Raw genomic sequence first — 20,829 nt, forward strand, 5'->3', positions numbered from 1 at the left:
TAGGTTCTTTGATCCCAATAGCCCGTTGTACTCTTGGTATTTTCTGGTATTGAACTTTGGCTTGTCTTGACTATTCTTCCCTCTGGTATCCGTTTGACCCGTCTTACGTATTCTCGTTCTCCCTACCTCTGGCTCCCTGACCTCGGCTCGTCCTGTCTCTTCTTTATTCTTTAGTAACCCTAGTCCGTGCCATTCTAAGGTCCAGTACGTTACTACTTTGCTTACTCTCTGTAGTTAGGATCCCCCTTATTCCTGACATTACAACAGGGCCACTATGGATCCCACAGGAGTAAGTAACCAAGTAGACCTTTGCAATAACCGCTTTGGGCAAATGGACCATCGCATTGACCAAATGGCTATTACATTGCAAACCCTAATTAACAGACCTAGTACTGGGCCTGAGGAGACTCGTAACGCTCCAGCAACTCCTCTTAACACTGGTCTTGAAGTAGCTACGGTAGGGGCCTCATCTCATGTTAAACCACCACTACGTTACGGTGGAGCACCAGAGGCTTGTAGAGGTTTCCTAAACCAGATTAGCATACATTTTGAACTGCAACCTCGCTCATACCCCACTGATAGAGTCAAGGTAGGGTTCATGATAACCCTTCTACTGAATAGAGCTTTAACCTTGGCCAACCCTCTTTGGGAAAATGACAACCCCATAGTATACCACTATGCAGCGTTTGTGGAGGCATTCAGGCGAACCTTTGATCCTCCCGGAAGAAGGGAAAATGCCGCCAGAACCCACCTTCGCCTTAGACAGGGGAATAGGTCTTTAGTGGACTATGCCCTGGAATTTAGATCTTTAGCTTCCGAAGTAGCATGGAATAACCAGGCTTTTGTTGATGTTTTCTTGAATGGGGTATCAGAAGCCATGTTAGATGAGATAGCCACTAGGGATCTTCCAGAAAATCTAGAATATGTAATAACATTTATGTCACGCATTGACGAAAGGATGAGGTACAGGGAAAACACACGAGACAGAACCAGAAGAACTCCTAGTTATGCTACACCTTTACCCAATGCACCTGAGTCGATGGCACTTGCCTTGCCGGAACCCATGCAGTTGGGGGCTACTAGGTTAATTGAGGCAGAACGCCAGTACAGAAGAAGGGAGGGACTGTGTCTCTATTGTGGACAAAGAGGGCATCTCCGTTTGTCTTGTCCAAACAGGCTGGGAAACTCTCGCACCTAAGTCCCTATGGAGGACAGGCTTTGGGTGTTTCGTCATTGTCCTCCATAGAACTCCAAGATTAAAGGCTTCTGATAAACATTACCTTAACTTGGGAAGAGAGAGTGATTAAAACAGCAGCATTAATTAACTCTGGTGCAGCAAAGAACTTTATCGACCAAGATTTTGCACGAGAGAATTCCATTCCTTCTCAGTTAAGAGATACACCCTTGGCCGTTGAGGCCATAGATGGTAGACCCCTTTCGGGTACCCAAAATAACAAATGAAACCAAACCAATTTCTTTGTGGGTTGGTGTGTTACATAAGGAGTATTGTGTGTTCCAGGTAATTTCATCACCTGCTTTCCCAATAGTGTTCGGATTCCCTTGGCTAAAGAGGCATAACCCCACTATAGATTCGGAGGGAGGTGATATAGTAGCCTGGAGCAACAACTGCCATCAGGGGTGTATTGCTCAAATAAGACCTATCCTTCTTACTAGTATATATAATACAACTTGAGAGGTAGACACCAAAGACAATGATGAATAACCACTAAAGTTGGATAGTGAGACCAGATGTGACTACCATAACCACTGTGTCACTGTAGAGATAACCGCCACCTACGGTTTAGAAATACAAATACTGGGTGCCTATTGAGTTGACAATAGTAATTACAGGACTCTGTGGAGATGGAGCTTAAATGAAAAAGTGTAACTTCAGGATATATTTAAAATAAAATGTATCAGCTGGTCATACCGTTTCCTTCCATGTAAAGGGGTAGGAAAAATAAAAATAGCTGAAGTAGTAATCTAGTAGGGGTTCTATGATGCACATGAACCGGTACACCTTAAGATGGATATAATGATAGAAAAAATAAATAAATAAATTGCCCCACTTAGGGTTAAAATCCAAAGGCTGTGTCAGTTATATAGTGTAGCCGACAGAGTGCTCACTATAAAAGATTTTATTAGCATATATACACTGTCAAAATATTACACATATATATAAAAGACAAATAAATGTTCAAAGTGAAAAAAGCAGATAATACCAGGTTTACAGTCTGAGGGTCCAATACCTACCACGTCCGCCGGGTCCCCTGTCATTCCGGAGCAATACCTGGAAGTTAAAGGTTTTTGATAAGGTCAAAGCCAATTTGTTACCTAGTCACAGAGTATACGACTGCGCCATTGATTTATTACCAGGCACTATGCCTCCCAAAGGTACTGTTTACCCTCTGTCGGTCAAAGAAAATACTGTACTTGAGAAGTACATTAAAGAAAACCTTGAAAAGGGGTTCATTAGGAAATCCTCGTCACCCGCCGGGGCGGGATTCTTTTTTGTGTCCAAGAAAGAGGGAGATTTCAGACCGAGGTTTGAATAGGATTACTGTACGTAATGCCTACCCTATTCCTTTCATAACAGAACTATTTGATAGATTAAAAGGGGCCAAGAGTTTTACTAAGCTTGATTTGAGGAGTGCATATAATCTGGTTAGAATTTGCAAAGGAGGCGAGTGGAAGACAGCCTTTACCACCAGATACGGGCATTACGAGTACACGGTGATGCCTTTCGGGCTATGTAACGCCTCAGCTGTCTTCCAGAATCTTATCAATGATGTTTTAAGGGAATTCAAATAAGAATTCGTGATTGTCTATCTTGATGATATTTTGATTTCATTCCAGGGATCTGGTAACACATCACCAACAAGTTTTGAAAAACTTGACTAAACTGTTGCGAAATAACTTATATTGTAAATTAGAAAAATGTCTGTTTGATCAGTCTAAGATTTCATTTCTGGAGAAGGTTTTGAGATGGATCCCAAAAAAGTAGACTCGATCCTCAAATGGCCAATTCCTAATGGGTTAAAAGCTATTCAGCGATTCGTAAACATTTTTTCGTCTATCATCTCTCCCATCACGAATTTGACTAAGAAGGGTATTCATCCCAAGAAATTGCCCGACGAAGCTATAAAAGCCTTCGATACATTAAAAACAGCCTTTAGTGGGTTGTAGACTCCGTCTCATGCTACCACTAGAGTGAAAGCACCGCCAGCATTCAAAAGTAACCAAAACATCAGCCAGGAAGCACGGGAACTGAGAAGTGGTCTGTGGTCACCACCTGCAGAACCACTCCTTTATTGGGGGTGTCTTGCTAATTGCCTCTAATTTCCACGTGTTGTCTATCCCATTTGCACAACAGCATGTGAAATTGATTGTCACTCAGTGTTGCTTCCTAAGTAGACAGTTTGATTTCACAGAAGTGTGATTGACTTGGAGTTACATTGTGTTGTTTAAGTGTTCCCTTTATTTTTTTGAGCAGTGTATTTCATTCATAGAAGTTAGTTGCTAGAAGAGTGTGCAATAAGCAGGGCCCTTACCTGTTTGCATGTATCTCATATGTCCTCTTGCCGTTATTTGTGTGTTATGTTTTCTTCAGCCATTGTACAGCACTGCAGACTAAGTTGGCTCTTTTTAATAACTGCTCTGCATTTTGTACATCAGGGTAAGAAACAAGTGCCAAGGGCACACTGATAAACTAAGGATGGATGTTAGGCAATAATGCTAATAATACTAATTTCCAGATGATGATGATCATAGGAGTTGTGGTCTTACAGCAGTCTGATAATTGCAGAGCTACAAAGTTACATACCCTAAGTTTAGGAGAGTTAAACATGGAATTTATGTTACATGGATTAACAGCAGCATTTTCTTAAAGGCTTACTCCAAGTACCATGATCACTTTTGATTTGAAGTGGTCATGGTGCCTGGAGTCTGTATGTGCAGCTACTCCTCTTCCATCAGTCATGAGGTGTCATCAGCCAGCCTGGAACAAGTTCCTGACTGGCTAATGTCAATTCTGTGCAAATTCTCATGCATAATGTGCCATTCACTAGCTAAGAGTGGTCAGCTGATGCTCTCAGTGCCATTCATTGGCTGAGAGCGGCCAGCTGATGCTGTCGGCCAATGAATGGTAACTGGATCGGCTTTCTGCAGTTATGCAGAGGCCAGAATCATGTCACCTGGCATGATGGGAGCCTTGGAGCCCGGCGTGGTCCCATTGTATGGGGGAAAACCGCTGCTAAATAGTTTGCCCCATTCCTGGGAAAACAGACCGTGGTACTCCTTGTACCATAACTACTACAGCAGGCTGTAGTGGTTTTGATGTTTGGAGTAACCCTTTAACACACTGTATCCATATCGTTACACAAGTCCCTGGTGGGGTGAATAGTTTTATTCCATAATTACATCAAACAATATTATTTAAAACCAAGTGATTCTGTAGGGTCTTGTAATACATTCACCCAGCTAGAAAACGCAATTGGGGCTTATTCCCTAAGCAATAAATGGCAGTGATCTAAACAACAAATTGTCTAAAAATCCAGTCAAACTGTGACGATAGCAGCGCTGGAGATTATTTCAAACAAAGCTATTTTGGCATACGTTTTGCAGATCGGTTTTAAGTTCACAAAAATGTACTGTTTAGCTACTAAACCCTATCGTTTTCCACCTATGGAACTTGTTAAAGGGACACTGTAGGCACCCAGACCAGACTTCAGCTAATTTGCACGTGGAGAACTGTAATATTTACATTGCAACTGTAAGTCTCCCCTCGTGGCTGTCTAACAGACAGCCACTAGAGGGCTTCCAAATACCAAACAGACTTTTGGGCCGTTATCTGATGACGTCCTCATGGACCTCCAGCGTCAGATTTTCCTCATTGGAAAGCATTGAAGAATTTTTGATTTAGTACATATTGGTTGTAATGTGGGGGTGTGGTCAATATCACTCCTAATTCCATTGGCTTCATTGGACATCATTTAGTGGAATGCATTCCTCCTATTTTCCCTAATGAAGTCCAGATTCCTATTTAAAGCCATATCCGATCTCAATAGGTGGTTAAAAAACAGTAAATATAATACAACTTGAGAGGTAGACATCAAAGACAATGATGAATAACCACTAAAGTTGGATAGTGAGACCAGATGTGACTACCATAACCACTGTGTCACTGTAGAGATAACCGCCACCTACGGTTTAGAAATACAAATACTGGGTGCCTATTGAGTTGACAATAGTAATTACAGGACTCTGTGGAGATGGAGCTTAAATGAAAAAGTGTAACTTCAGGATATATTTAAAATAAAATGTATCAGCTAGTCATACCGTTTCCTTCCATGTAAAGGGGTAGGAAAAATAAAAATAGCTGAAGTAGTAATCTAGTAGGGGTTCTATGATGCACATGAACCGGTACACATTAAGATGGATATAATGATAGAAAAAATAAATAAATAAATTGCCCCACTTAGGGTTAAAATCCAAAGGCTGTGTCAGTTATTCTTTTTTTTTTTTTTAATTCTTTATTTTTGCGAGTAACGGCATGTAATACAACATATTTTGTAAGTAGCAGGTAAAAGATTTAGACATTGCGGTTATATATACATCACATAGCCGGACCTACTCAATTTTTTATTAGTTGGATACTAGTGCACCCAGGCTCATCGGTAAGTGGACCTACAGCTTGTAGTGTGGGGGGGTGCTGGTAAAAGACTTTTTGCGCCCTGTGGCTATGTCGCGGTGCGCCCTGGTATGTAATCTTTAATAAGGCGTTTATTTTAAGGTTTAGAAAGGCCTGTAGCTTCCCACGGCTGTACTATATGTTTGAATGTTGGTGCTGGTATAGGTGGCTGGAGTCGTGTGCAGTGTATTCAGAGGTCTGCAGTGTTGTGCGTTGGTGTCGCTTGTGGACCCTGTGCTGTTGAGGGGGGGGGGAACATGGTTACTCTACATTAGCGCTGTGTCTTAAGCTTACGGAGCCAGCAGTATTACTACAGAGGTATGGTATATAACAAACAGTGAAGAAAGGTAACAATTAACGGTTTTGGTGGCAGACATGTGAGTATAGTCCCAAAGTTCAGGGTGGTGGTTCTGCCGCCGCAGGTGCTCCCTCTCTGGGTACAAATGGGGTAACGTTTGCTACGTTCCAGGTTGGGTGTTCCGCTGCCCTTGTCTGTGCCACTGGCAGGTCTAAAGCTTTTAGGAAAGATGGCGCTTCACCAGGGTGTGATATGGTGTGTGTCTTCCCCGCTTTTTCGGCAAGCAGACGGCGGGGTCCCCACTTGTATACAATGGAGTTGTCTTGGAGAAGCTGGGTTATAGGCTTGAGGGATTTCCGCCAGGATAAGGTATGTCTGGAGAAGTCCCGAAAAAATGCTAGTTGTGCTCCTTCAAAGGACCGCCCCCATTATAACTCCACGGTCAGAGTCCCGCACTAGTTTTAGTAGGACATCCCTGGGTACCTCTTGGGCTGCATTGGTCGCCTTGTTGATTCTGAAGCAGGTATCCACTGCCATCTGTTTGGGCACGAGGAGAGTGGCAAAGAGCCTCCTGCAGTAATGAGGGAGTTCTGCTCCCAAGACTTTTTCTGGCACTCCCCTGATCCTCAGGTTGCGTGCCCTGGCTTTATCTTCCAGGTTGGCTAATTGAGCTTGCTGTTCAGCACACTGTTTCTGCAGCGCTCCCATGGCTGCTTCTGTGGCCGACTGTGCCAGTTCATATCCTGCCATGCCGTCTTCCATTTTGTGTACGCGTGTAGTGAGAGAGGACACTGCGTCCCGTATTGGGGCTAGGTCTGCTGTAAACATGGCCTGGATCTCTGTCACTAGGGCTTTAATATCTGCCCTTGTTGCTGGTGCTGAGTCCCCCTGTGCTGTGGTCGTTGGTGGTCCCGATCTCTGCCTCGGTTGAGGTGAAATATCGGCTGAGCTGCTGTCTTCCTCCGAGGACAGTGTTCCGTATGCTGCTGCGGGCGCCATCTTGGCTGGTGCAGGTCGCGTGGCTGCGCGCATATAGGCGCCGATATCCGCAGCTTCTTATTTTTCTTCCCCATGTCTTTGGGGGTCGGGCAGGAGCTTGCTTGGGCGTTTTCTGAGGGCAGTGTCGGCTTGTATGCCTCCGTTCTCGGGCCCGTTTGCGGAGCTGCTCTGAAACACGTCCGGCTCGTTTGGGCGCTGGCTCCGCCCCCCGTGTCAGTTATTCTATATTGAATAATGCTTTCCTATGGGGAGGTCTAATGCGCTTGCGGCCATTGCCGCGCATATGCATTAGGTCCCCCCCGCCAACGTCAGCGGAGCCTGACCCAGCGCCGCGGAACTTCGGAGCTGGATTCAGGTAAGTGGCTGCGTTGTATTCCTGGCACTATAGGATCCCTTTAATGTTTCTTTACCTAGATGTGTGTGTTTGTTTTGTGAGAGGGATACAGAGTTCGTGCAAATTACGGACAGCTTGCAAAAAATTACTGTTATATGGCTGCTCACACAATAAAATGAGCTGAAATAGTATTAAAGGAACACTATAGGCACCCAGACCACATCATCTCATTGAAATAAACTGTAATGTTTACATTGCCGTGTTAAGACTGCCTTCCGTGGCTATCTATCAGACAGCCATTAGAGGTGTTTCCTGCTGTTTTACAGACTTGACCTGTGAAATAATGCTGGATGTACTCACGCTTTGCATGTGCAAATCCCCATAGGAAAGCAATAATTTATGAGGAAGGCCTAATGCGTGTGCTGCCCTCGCCGCTCATGCACATTAGGATACCAGATCACGGTGACGTCAGGGGAGGTGGAGAGCAGTCCCCCCGCTGGTGGAAAAAAGTTTTAAAAAGTTTAAAATTAAAATATAAATTAATACATTTAAATATATATATATATATATATATATATATATATATATATATATATATATATATATATATATGAGATAGATAGATATACATATATTATGTCTAAATATAATATATATATATTTTATATATAACATCACACTGTAACATATTCATCCTCACTTCGCGGTATCTGTGCTCAGCGGCCATGCGTCAGTGTACCTGACTCCTGCAACATGTTGATGGACGCCGGCCACTGTGGATCCACGACAAATTATAGCCCTACTTCCGCCCACGGTAATGACGATGTCGGCGTGCATGGGACGTCACGCAGGAAACGCGCGCGCATGTTCTGGGGTCAAAGGCCAATTATTCCAATCAAATTTGTAAAGGGCTTATTTAAATGCATTTCTACTTCTCCTCTTTGCCCTGTCGTGGTTTACCTTGTGATTGTCTGAGAGTGTGTTTCTGAACGTTTATTTCTGGTTATTTGACTTTGGCTTTGTTTGACTTCCCTGTATTCTGGTATCCCTGACTTTTGGCTTTCCCTCATCGTTGTGTCTCATTCCGTGTCCCCGACCTCAGCAAGTATTCTGACTATTCTCTGGTACGTTAACTCCGGCCATTCTAAGGCCCGGTAAGACGTTACCTGTTAGTCCTAGGAGTGATACAGTTCTACGTGCTGGATCAACTTGTAATCCTATTAATATAAAAAGACACTTAGAGTAAAATGGCACACGTGTGTGTGTGTTAATATATATATATATATATATATATATAAATTAACTATATATATAGTATATATTCTTATAAAAAATAAATAATGATTAATTAAAAATAAATGTAAAAATAATAAATATTTTTTACAAATTATATATATGTAATTTTATTCTAACTGTATTTTGATATAAATGTACATATTTATATCAAAATACACTTGGAATTAAATTATATATATATCTATGTATATATAAATAAATAAAAATAATATGAAATATACATATGTACATATACATAATTACATAAATAATTTCATAAATATACACGTAGACGTCAAATATATAAATATGTATATATATATTTAAATTCTATGTGCATATTTATGTAATATTTTTACCTAATTAAGTAATTTTAATGATTGCAGTTTGAGGGACCTGCCTGCCAACCCAGGCCGAAAGTCCAGATAATTTAATTTGCTAGCACTGTGTTTAACCCTGTAACTTTCTAAGACACCCTAAAACCGGTTTATAACAAATTATCCACTAAACACCCCATGTGCAAGTGAATGGATAAAGCTTTTTCTGACAGCTTCCCAAGGCCCCTTCCCTGTTGGTGACCTCAAATAAACAAGATCTGGTATAGAAAATATGGGATACAGCTGAAACCCTAAAGCAAAAATAACAAATAATAGTGTAACATTGTATAGTATCATTAGCAGTGCCCCCACTTTATATGGAACTCACAGACTCTGAGTGATTCAGCGCCTTAAAGTTGCCTTCCCTTATGAGGGAGGTGAGGATCCTCTGTCAGCTTGTAGCTCTCCGGATCAAAATCAGGACTCAGGTAGGTAAGTATAAAAGGATTTATTCGATATAATAAATCAAAAGAAATAAAAATGTGTAAAAGCAATTTGGTGGCCGGTCCACCGCCTCCTTCCATGCATTCCAAATTTTCAATCAAATTTTAATGTTTGTATTGTCCCCAATGTACAAAAAAAACACAGGCATGTTTGACATTTTTCATTTATTGAAAAATGAATTAATATTAGTTAACTGTTATCATTCTTCTATGGCAATCTTGAAAATAGTTATATCTTATGGATCTAGGTGGAGAATTAGTGCACCCGAAAGTAAACTGCTGTGGATGTGAACCCATTCTTTTTATCATACTTATTCTTATACTTATAATAGTGCAAATAGCCCCACCTAACCAGTTAAAAATTACTAAATAACTCTCAATCAGGCCCGGACTGGCCATCGGGCATACCGGGCAAATGCCCGGTGGGCCGCGATGGCCGTGGGGCCGAGGCCGGCAGGGGAGATCACAGGATCTCCCCTGCCAGCCCCTGCAGGGCCAGCGCTATCCGAGCGCCGGCCCTGCTGTGTGTCTCTATGGGCCGATGGGGAGATCAAAGATCTCCCTTTACCGACCCAGAGACACTTCCAGGCGGCCGCTTGCTGGGGTGTGGGGGAGAGAGGCAGGAGAGAGGACCGGCGGAGCTCTATCCAGCAGCTCCGCCGGGTCCTCTCGCGAGGTCTGAGCGTTGCCGCGGTTACCGCGGCAACGCTCAGATCTTGCGAGAGTGAACTCTAGCCTGCAGGAGCTAGAGTTCACTCTCACCACTGGACCACCAGGGAAGGAGGGAAGGAAGCACGGCAGCACGGATCCCCCCATCCCCTCCCAGGATAAAGGTAAGAAGGGAGGAGGGGGGGGGGGAATATAACTTTTTTTTTTTTTATAATTATTAATAAAAAAATACATTTTAAATAAAAAAATCACACTAAAAGCCCCCTCACACACATCACCCCCAGACACACACAGCACCCCCAGACACAAACACAGCACCACATGTGTGTCTGGGGGTGCTGTGTGTGTGTGTCTGGGTGCTATGTGTGTGTCTGGGGGTGATGTGTGTGTGTCTGGGGGTGCTGTGTGTGTGTCTGGGGGTGCTGTGTGTGGCTGGGGGTGATGTGTGTGTGTGAGGGGGCTGTTAGTGTGATTTTTTTATTTAATACAAAAAATACTTGCATTTAAATAAAAAAACAACACTAACAGCCCCCTCACACACACATCACCCCCAGCCACACACACATCACCCCCAGACACACACAGCACCCAGACACACACACACAGCACCCAGACACACACACATCACCCCCAGACACACACACATCACCCCCAGACACACACACATCACCCCCAGACACACACACAGCACCCCCAGACACACACACAGCACCCCCAGACACACACACAGCACCCCCAGACACACACACAGCACCCCCCAGACACACACAGCACCCCCAGACACACACACATCACCCCCAGACACACACACAGCACCCCCAGGCACACACACAGCACCCCCAGACACACACACAGCACCCCCAGACACACACACAGCACCCCCAGACACACACACAGCACCCCCCAGACATACACACAGCACCCCCAGACACACACAGCACCCCGACACAAACACAGCACCCCGACACAAACACAGCACCCCCAGGCACACACACAGCACCCCCAGGCACACACACAGCACCCCCAGACACACACAGCACCCCCAGACACAAACACAGCACCACATGTGTGTCTGGGGGTGCTGTGTGTGTCTGGGGGTGCTGTGTGTGTGTCTGGGGGTGCTGTGTGTGTGTCTGGGGGTGCTGTGTGTGTGTCTGGGTGCTATGTGTGTGTCTGGGGGTGATGTGTGTGTGTGGCTGGGGGTGATGTGTGTGTGTGTGAGGGGGCTGTTAGTGTGATTTTTTTTATTTAATAAAAAAAATACTTGCATTTAAATAAAAAAATAACACTAACAGCCCCCTCACACACACATCACCCCCAGCCACACACACATCACCCCCAGACACACACAGCACCCCCAGACACACACAGCACCCAGACACACACACAGCACCCAGACACACACACAGCACCCCCAGACACACACACAGCACCCCCAGACACACACACACAGCACCCCCAGACACACACACACAGCACCCAAACACACACACAGCACCCAAACACACACACAGCACCCAAACACACACACAGCACCCAAACACACACACCGCACCCAGACACACACACCGCACCCAGACACACACACCGCACCCAGACACACACCGCACCCAGACACACAGAGCGCACCCTCACTCACACACAGCACCCTCACTCACACACAGCACCCTCACTCACACACATCACCCTCAGACAGACATCACCCTCGCTCACACACACACATATATATATATATATATATATTATATAAAATAACCCTCAGTGAGTTAAAAGACAAAGAAAATTAGAAACCTAGAATGTGATGGCAGATAAAAACACCCTCACACACAGCACCCCTCTTACATACACACACACTGCGCCCCTCACACATACAATACGTCCAAATATATATATATATATATATACACACACACACACACACTACAGCACCCCTCACACTGCACCACTACACACATTACGCTCCAGATACACGCTAGATCCCTTACCCTATATGCACTCTTAATCCTCTATATACACACACACACACACACACACAAACAGAATCTCCTATACACACTCTTGGTCATTTACACACTAGATCTCCTACACACACACACACACTGCACCACCTACACACACACACTACATTCCTTGTCAGCAAACACATACAACATTCTCTAAACACACCCTCTCTACAACCCCTACACACACTACGTCTCCTACACACACACTACAACCCGTATGCACACACTCTCTACATCCCCTATAACACTATGCCCCCTATACACACACATATTACACCACAAACACAAATTAAATTGACCTATTTACACAATACCACACCACACTCTACACACATGCAATCCCACATGCACCATACACTTTCCTGGCCCTTTTGTCCTCTGTTATCTCACCTGTGGAGACACCAGAGACAATTTAAAAGCAAACACAGCTGAAGCATGTTATTAAATTTGCTTGCCCTGCGCAGAACAAATACAGGGCCTTTTTCTAATGCCAGAGCTCTTCAGCGGGGCTCTGTGTATTGAACCAACATGCTCACTTTGAGAGGGGGCGTGATTGTCATTAGTGATGACAAAACACACCCTCTCTGGCCCCGCCCCCTTCTTAGGGGGCCGCTCTGATTGAAAAATGCCCGGGCCTAATTTTTTTCCCAGTCCGGCCCTGCTCTCAATCATATATTTCCACCCTAAAACCTGTACATGGGGGGTACTTTTTTACTCGGTAGACTTCGCTGAACACAAATATTAGTGTTTCAAGCCAAACATATCACAGCGATGATATTGGCAGTGAAAGTGACCTTTTTGCATTTTTCAGACACAAACGGCACTTTCACTGATGATATAATTGTTGTAATACGTTTTAATGTGTTCAGCGAAGTCTCCCGAGTATAACAGTGCCCCACATGCGCAGGTTTTATAGTGTTCTTGAAAGTTATAGGGCTTGATTTTCCCTTTTTTCACATTGAAATTTGCCAGGTTGGTTATGTTGCCTTTGAGAGCGTACGGTAGCCCAGGAATGAGAATTACCCCCATGATGGCATACCATTTGCAAAAGTAGACAAACCAAGGTAATGCAAATGGGGTATGTTCAGTCTTTTTTAGTAGCCGCTTAGTCACAAACATTGGCCAAAGTTGGCGTTCACAATTGTTTTTACATTTTTAACACACAAACACATGTAAATGCTAACTTTGGCCAGTGTTTGTGACTAAGTGGCTACTAAAAAAGACTGGACATACCCCATATGGAATACCCTGGGTTGTCTACTTTAAAAATATATGGTTTGATAGGGTAAATTACATTGGCCGGCTTCAAAAATGTCCCAAATAGGACATGGGTGCAACTGTGAAAATTCCAAGTTGGAAAACTGGAATGCGCACTCTCCAAATAAGAGTGGTATCACTGTACTCAGGAAGTGTTGCTAAACACATGTCGGGGATGTTCTTTGGCAGCCAGTAACCCTTAAAGTTCTCAGTACAGGTATTCTTAAATTGCTATGTGTGTCAAAAAAATCACCAATATTTTTGTATTTATTTTTTACATTTGGCATAGATTTGTGGTCAAATGTTTTTTTGTGTGAAAAAAGTTTAATACCTTAGGTTGTTTTCTTTAAAAAAATATATATATACATGTGAAGGGTTATTCAGGGATTCCTGACAGATATCAGTGTTACAATGTAACTTGCGTTAATTTAAAAAAAAAAGTGGTTTGGAAATAACAAAGTGCTACTTATACTGATTGCCCTTTTGCTTATTGTTTATAACAAAAAAAACAACAACATAAGTACATGTTAACATTGGGTATTTCTAAACTCAGGACAACATTTAGAAACTATTTATCATGGGTGTGTTTTGGCAGTTGTAGATGCATAACAGATTTTGGGGGTCAAAGTTAGAAAAAGTGTTTTTTTTTAAACTTTTTTTCAACATATTTTTTAAAAAAGATTTTTATAGTAAATTATACGATATGATGAAAATAATGGTATCTTTAGAAAGACCATTTCATGTCGAGAAAAACGGTATGTAATATGTGTGGGTGCAGTAAATGAGTAAGAGGAAAATTACAGCTAAACACAAACACTGCAGAAATGTAAAAACAGCCCTGGTCCCAAACGGTAAGAAAATTGAAAAGCGGTCTGGTCACTAAGGGGTTAAAAGCACAAGAACAACTACAGCGTAATGTAGTGGATCTGGTGTCCATAGTCTGTCCCAAACATGGCCTTTACTGCCAAGTAACACCTCCAGTGGCAGTAACTAGTAATCCACTATGGGTGCTTATTGGGTCAGTGCTGCACAATGCATGAATTGACTGAGATCGTCAATTCTGATGATGTCAGCAAAGGCGGAGCGGGGGTGGAGCCAGCTCTGACGGACCCAGGGCCGCCATCAGGGGGTGACAACCGTAACGGTTGTCACGGGCCCGGCGGTCCTGGGGGGCCCGGACTGCTTTGGCAGTCCAGGGTCCCACAATAACTCTCTGCACATATATAAAGCGATGATCGCTATATATATGTGCAGCCGCGGGCCCCCCGGCTCCCCACACTTGCAGAGGGGGCCCAGCAGACTGCAAGTGTACTTACAAGCTCTTCCCTCTCTGTAACTCCCGCGAGACGTGCGGCCGTTAGAGCGTTGCCATGGCAACGCTCCGCGCGCCATGCACGCCGCTCTCACGGGAGTTACAGAGAGGGAAGAGCTTGTAAGTACACTTGCAGTCTGCTGGGCCCCCTCTGCAAGTGTGGGGAGCCGGGGGGCCCACAATGCCACCGGACCACCAGGGATCTTGGAATCTACCCCCTCCCTGGACCAGGTAAGATCCAGGGAGGGAGGAATATCTTTTTGGAATGCCCCATTTACACTACACTAACACACACACACACACTGCATACACACATTACACTAACACGCACACACTGCATACACACATTACACTAACACACACACACTGCATACACACATTACACTAACACACACACACTGCATACACACATTACACTAACACACACACTGCATACACACATTACACTAACACACACACTGCATACACACATTACACTAACACACACTGCATACACACATTACACTAACACACACACTGCATACACACATTACACTAACACACACACTGCATACACACATTACACTAACACACACACTGCATACACACATTACACTAACACACACACTGCATACACACATTACACTAACACACACACACTGCATACACACATTACACTAACACACACACTGCATACACACATTACACTAACACACACACTGCATACACACATTACACTAACACACACACTGCATACACACATTACACTAACACACACACTGCATACACACATTACACTAACACACACACTGCATACACACATTACACTAACACACACACACTGCATACACACATTACACTAACACACACACACTGCATACACACATTACACTAACACACACTGCATACACACATTACACTAACACACACTGCATACACACATTACACTAACACACACACACTGCATACACACATTACACTAACACACACACACTGCATACACACATTACACTAACACACACACACACTGCATACACACATTACACTAACACACACACTGCATACACACATTACACTAACACACTAACACACACACACACTGCATACACACATTACACTAACACACACACTGCATTCACACATTACACTAACACACACACTGCATTCACACATTACACTAACACACACACTGCATACACACATTACACTAACACACACACTCTGCATTCACTACACTAACACACATACACTCTGCATTCACTACACTAACACACACACACTGCATTCACTACACTAACACACACTCTGCATTCACTACACTAACACACACTCTGCATTCACTACACTAACACACATACACTCTGCATTCACTACACTAACACACACACACTCTGCATTCACTACACTAACACACACACTGCATTCACTACACTAACACACACACTGCATTCACTACACTAACACACACACACTGCATTCACTACACTAACACACACTCTGCATTCACTACACTAACACACACACTCTGCATTCACTACACTAACACACACACTCTGTATTCACTACACTAACACACACTCTGCATTCACTACACTAACACACACTCTGTATTCACTACACTAACACACACACACTGCATTCACTACACTAACACACACTCTGTATTCACTACACTAACACACACACTGCATTCACTACACTAACACACACACTATACTAACACACTGTGTATTCACTACACTAACACACACTCTGCATCCACTACACTAACACACACTCTGCATTCACTACACACACACATACACTCTGCATTCACTACACTAACACACACACACACTGCATTCACTACACTAACACACACTCTGCATTCACTACACTAACACACACTCTGCATTCACTACACTAACACACATACACTCTGCATTCACTACACTAACACACACACACACACACACTCTGCATCCACTACACTAACACACACACACTCTGCATCCACTACACTAACACACACTCTGCATCCACTACACTAACACACACACACTGCATTCACTACACTAACACACACTCTGCATTCACTACACTAACACACACCCACACACTGCATTCACTACACTGACACACACACTCTGAGTTCACTACACTGACACACACACTCTGCGTTCACTACACTGACACACACACTCTGCGTTCACTACACTGACACACACACTCTGCGTTCACTACACTGACACACACACTCTGCGTTCACTACACTGACACACACACTCTCTGCATACACTACACTGACACACACTGCATTCATTACACTAACACACACTCTGCATACACTACACTAACACACACACACACACTGCATACACTACACTAACACACACACTCACTCTGTATTCACTACACTAACACACACTGCATCCACTACACTAACACACACTCTGCATTCACTACACTAACACACACACACACACTCTGCATCCACTACACTAACACACACACACACACACTCGGCATCCACTACACTAACACACTCTGCATCCACTACACTGACACACACTCTGCATTCATTACACTGACACACTCTGCATTAACTATACACACAGCACTACACAAACATCCTGTATTCACAGTACACACACTACATCCACCACACATTCAAACACTCTGCATTCACTATACAGAGACACTGTGTCTAATACACACACTACATGCACTACAGACACCTCATCCACTAAACACATTGCATCTAGTACACACAAACACTACATCCACTACACAAACACACACTACATCCACTACTCAAACACACTCTGCGTTCACTATACACACTGCATCCGCTTCACAAACACACACTCTGCATTCACTGCACAAACAGTATCTAATACACACAATCACTACATCCATTACACACATTCTAATTCACTTCCACTATACACACCACATTCAGTCCTGCATCATTTGCAGCGGACTAGGTAGGAGTCCTGTGAGCAGGCCGAGCGGGTGGGGGAGGGGGGGCTGGGGGGGCCCAGACCATGTGCTTTGTTAGGGGCCCCAAAATTTCTGGTGGCGGCCCTGGACGGACCAGTACGACACTGGAATTCCTTTAATGTATAAACTCCATTATTGGGTGGTAGACTAGCTAGGATTCAAACCTGCGGTTTCCAGTTACAAAGCAGTGATGTTAGCAGTGTTCTAACCAGCCAATGTATGCAGCATTTGGGCTAATAACTCATACATACTTGGAAACCAGAGTAATCTGAATGTACCTTTCCTGGTTAAATACTTTGTTGTTATTATTAATAACTCATGTATGTTCGGCAGATCCAAAACATTCCAATACATTCGTTTACTTCCTGTATTCCAGAGGATACCAAATCTAGGCAGTACTTTCAGAAACTGGTCACTTGGTTGGTATGGTTAACACCAAAGAAAGAAAGCTTTCCATTATCTAGAATCTTGCTTGAAAATTCGCTAGAATTATGTATCTAGTAACAAAATGTTTCTCATTGAAATGTATCTACATCATGTTCAGACAGCGTGTGATCGAAAACCCTTTTCACACAATGTTCCAGTATAAAAAAGTAAAAACAATTAAAACATTAAGGTGAGCTGTAGTGGTTATGGTTCAGGGAGTGGTCTAGTGCCCCCAATGTAAAGAGTCTAAGCATTTGATAAAAGTTTAGGATAGCTAATCAAAGCTACTAGCAGAAACATCTGAAACTCCATACAGGAACAGGGGGAGACCGGAAGCAGTGCCCATTGTACCCCAGTTACGACGTTAAACTTTGACAAATAGTTTGACCACTTACGTGAAGGGATACTAAGGCACTAATGGCATGAAAACCGCTCTAGTGTGTGGACCAACTTTGGGGATACACTGTTAGAAAGTTGGTTTAATCCCAGAAGGTAAGACAATGCCCTGACACTCCTGTCCCCATAACAATGTCTATAATCTGAAGTTGTTATGGTGGTAGGAATGTTCCTTTAAGAATACCTCTATTTATAAAATGTTAGGAGCAACTACAGAATGATTGCACTCCTGCTGTTTCTCACCTTGCCCTACAGATAACGATTGGCCCCCTGGATAGCAGGTGACCTCACATTGACCATTTCGGCTGAGTTGCTGATTAACTGTGATGACCTTTTGCTGACTTCATGTCTTTTCTGTCTTCGGACTGTCTGTTATCAGCAATCAGTGTTTCAGAAGTAATCCCAGCCTGTGTGTGTATTTAGCTAAGCATGGCTGAAGATCAATTCAAACCACAATGGGCTCTGAAGTGTTCCAGGCTTTCTATTTTTTTAAACAAAAATGTTACATTTACTTTTTATTGAAGATTTCGGGGTGCAGAAATAAAAAAAAATTTAAAAAGTGTTATGTTTTCCTTGTTTGTAGGTTGCAGAATGAACATAATTATTTGTTGTGTATGTATGCAAAAATACAAACCAGTGCATCTCCCGTTGCAAAACCTGAATAATTCAACCCTCTGAGGACCAATGTTATGTCAAGACTGTTATAATACCAAGAGAATTGGCCATCTGTTGGGAGCATAGCTACCACGCTGGTTCCACTGAGATTAATGTATTGTGATTAAAGGGACACTATAGTGACCAGAACAACTACAGCTTATTGAATTTGTTCTGGTGAGTAGAAACATTCCCTTCAGGCTTTTTGCTGTAAACACTGTATTTTCAGAGAAAATGCAGTGTTTACATTACAGCCTAGTGATAACTCCACTGGCCATTCCTTAGATGGCTGTTAGATGTGCTTCCTGGGGCAGTGCTGCAGAGTAAGCAGCACTGCCATTCAGTGTCATTCAGGCAGACAGCGGCAGAGCCAGCAGTTACAGACTTGAATACAAGTAAGATTTTACTATATTTAGGGAGGCAAGAGAGGGCTAGGGGGGCTAGATGGTGGTTTTAACACTGTAGGGCCAGGAGTACATGTTTGTGTTCCTGACCCTATAAGGCTCCTTTAATGTATTTACAAATTCTCACATAGACAATACAATAAAATGTATCACACTTACTTTATCAAATATCTCTCATTTAGTCTATGTTTTGGTGTTATTACTGCTCTATACTGCCCTATTTGAAAACAAAAACAAAGCGCAGATTTCTAGACACATCTTTATTGAGAATAGCCCAATTTTCCCACTTGCATTCTTATTACAACCTGTTTATTTTACAGGAAACAATCAATTAGTTCTGACTGAGCTGACGAAGAGAGCTGCGGTGGCCGAATGTCCCTAACAAACTGAAGTGGTAAGTATTAGTTTCTGAAACCAGTTTGGCCTTTGTTTGGTTTATATCTCATCATGCATATTGTATGGCAAAATTATATTTATTTGTTGCCCATTATTTATTTAAACACTTAATTTGCCACTGGTTTCCCAGTTTTAAACCAGCGACTTTACCACAGCTCTGACCAAGAGAGATGATATAGTTTACACATATAGAAAATGTATTATATGAGTATAAAGTCACTGTAGTAATCTCACCCTCCCGGTGTGAACACAACAGAGTTCAAACTTATTGCAGCTCTAAGTGAGACATTTAATTCTGGATTATATTGGATAAAACATCAAATTATTTAGACACCACAGACCATTGTTGTTAAGGAGTTAAATGTGCTAATGTCATTTCCAGTTTTAAAAATAATCCTGTTTTCTCTGTTAGTTTTTGTGGCTTCCAAGATGGTGGTGAACTCTCCGTCCCCTCTTCCAGAACGAGCTATTTATGGTTTCGTCCTATACCTGAGCTCTCAATTTGGATTTAGTGAGTATGGAGAAGTAAATGGCATTTCCTTATATTTGGATTCCGTAGCAGTTACTTTTGTATCATAACAGGCTGACCATGTGCACCTGTTGGGTGAGCCACAAGCCTCGTGTGGTCCATGCTGCTCATAGGTAGAGAGAAAAAGCACGGCACTGGTTGGTAAAAGTAGCACTCATTGAAAAGAGAAGATTCAACATATAAGATTGCCTGTTACATTTACCTGTTTTGACAACCCTCTTGCTGCAGAAAGCGCTTATAATGCTGCGTGCTGGAACAGAACCCCTTCTTATTTGGAATGTGTTCTTTATCAGTTCGGCTGTGCCGAATCATAGTTAAATATGTATTCCCGTGTTTTCCAGCACAGCCAAGCTGACAGATTTCAGTAGCCATTGGTTGACTATTTAAACCTCAGTTTTGCATTGCAT

General features: G+C 43.1%; 1 protein-coding gene across 1 annotated transcript in view; it reads left to right on the forward strand.

Annotated features, from left to right (window-relative positions):
• Window positions 1-20,829, forward strand: part of PIGP (phosphatidylinositol glycan anchor biosynthesis class P) — a 38,971-nt gene that overhangs the window by 14,128 nt on the left and 4,014 nt on the right. Inside the window, exons 2-3 of the mRNA XM_063447353.1 lie at window positions 19,818-19,891; window positions 20,306-20,404. Coding sequence (XP_063303423.1) covers window positions 20,323-20,404 — 82 coding nt within the window. The 5' untranslated portion in view covers window positions 19,818-19,891; window positions 20,306-20,322. The remainder of the gene's footprint in view (window positions 1-19,817; window positions 19,892-20,305; window positions 20,405-20,829) is intronic.

This window comes from Pelobates fuscus, chromosome 1 (genome assembly GCF_036172605.1).
Source record: "Pelobates fuscus isolate aPelFus1 chromosome 1, aPelFus1.pri, whole genome shotgun sequence".
In the NCBI taxonomy this organism is placed as follows: domain Eukaryota; kingdom Metazoa; phylum Chordata; class Amphibia; order Anura; family Pelobatidae; genus Pelobates; species Pelobates fuscus.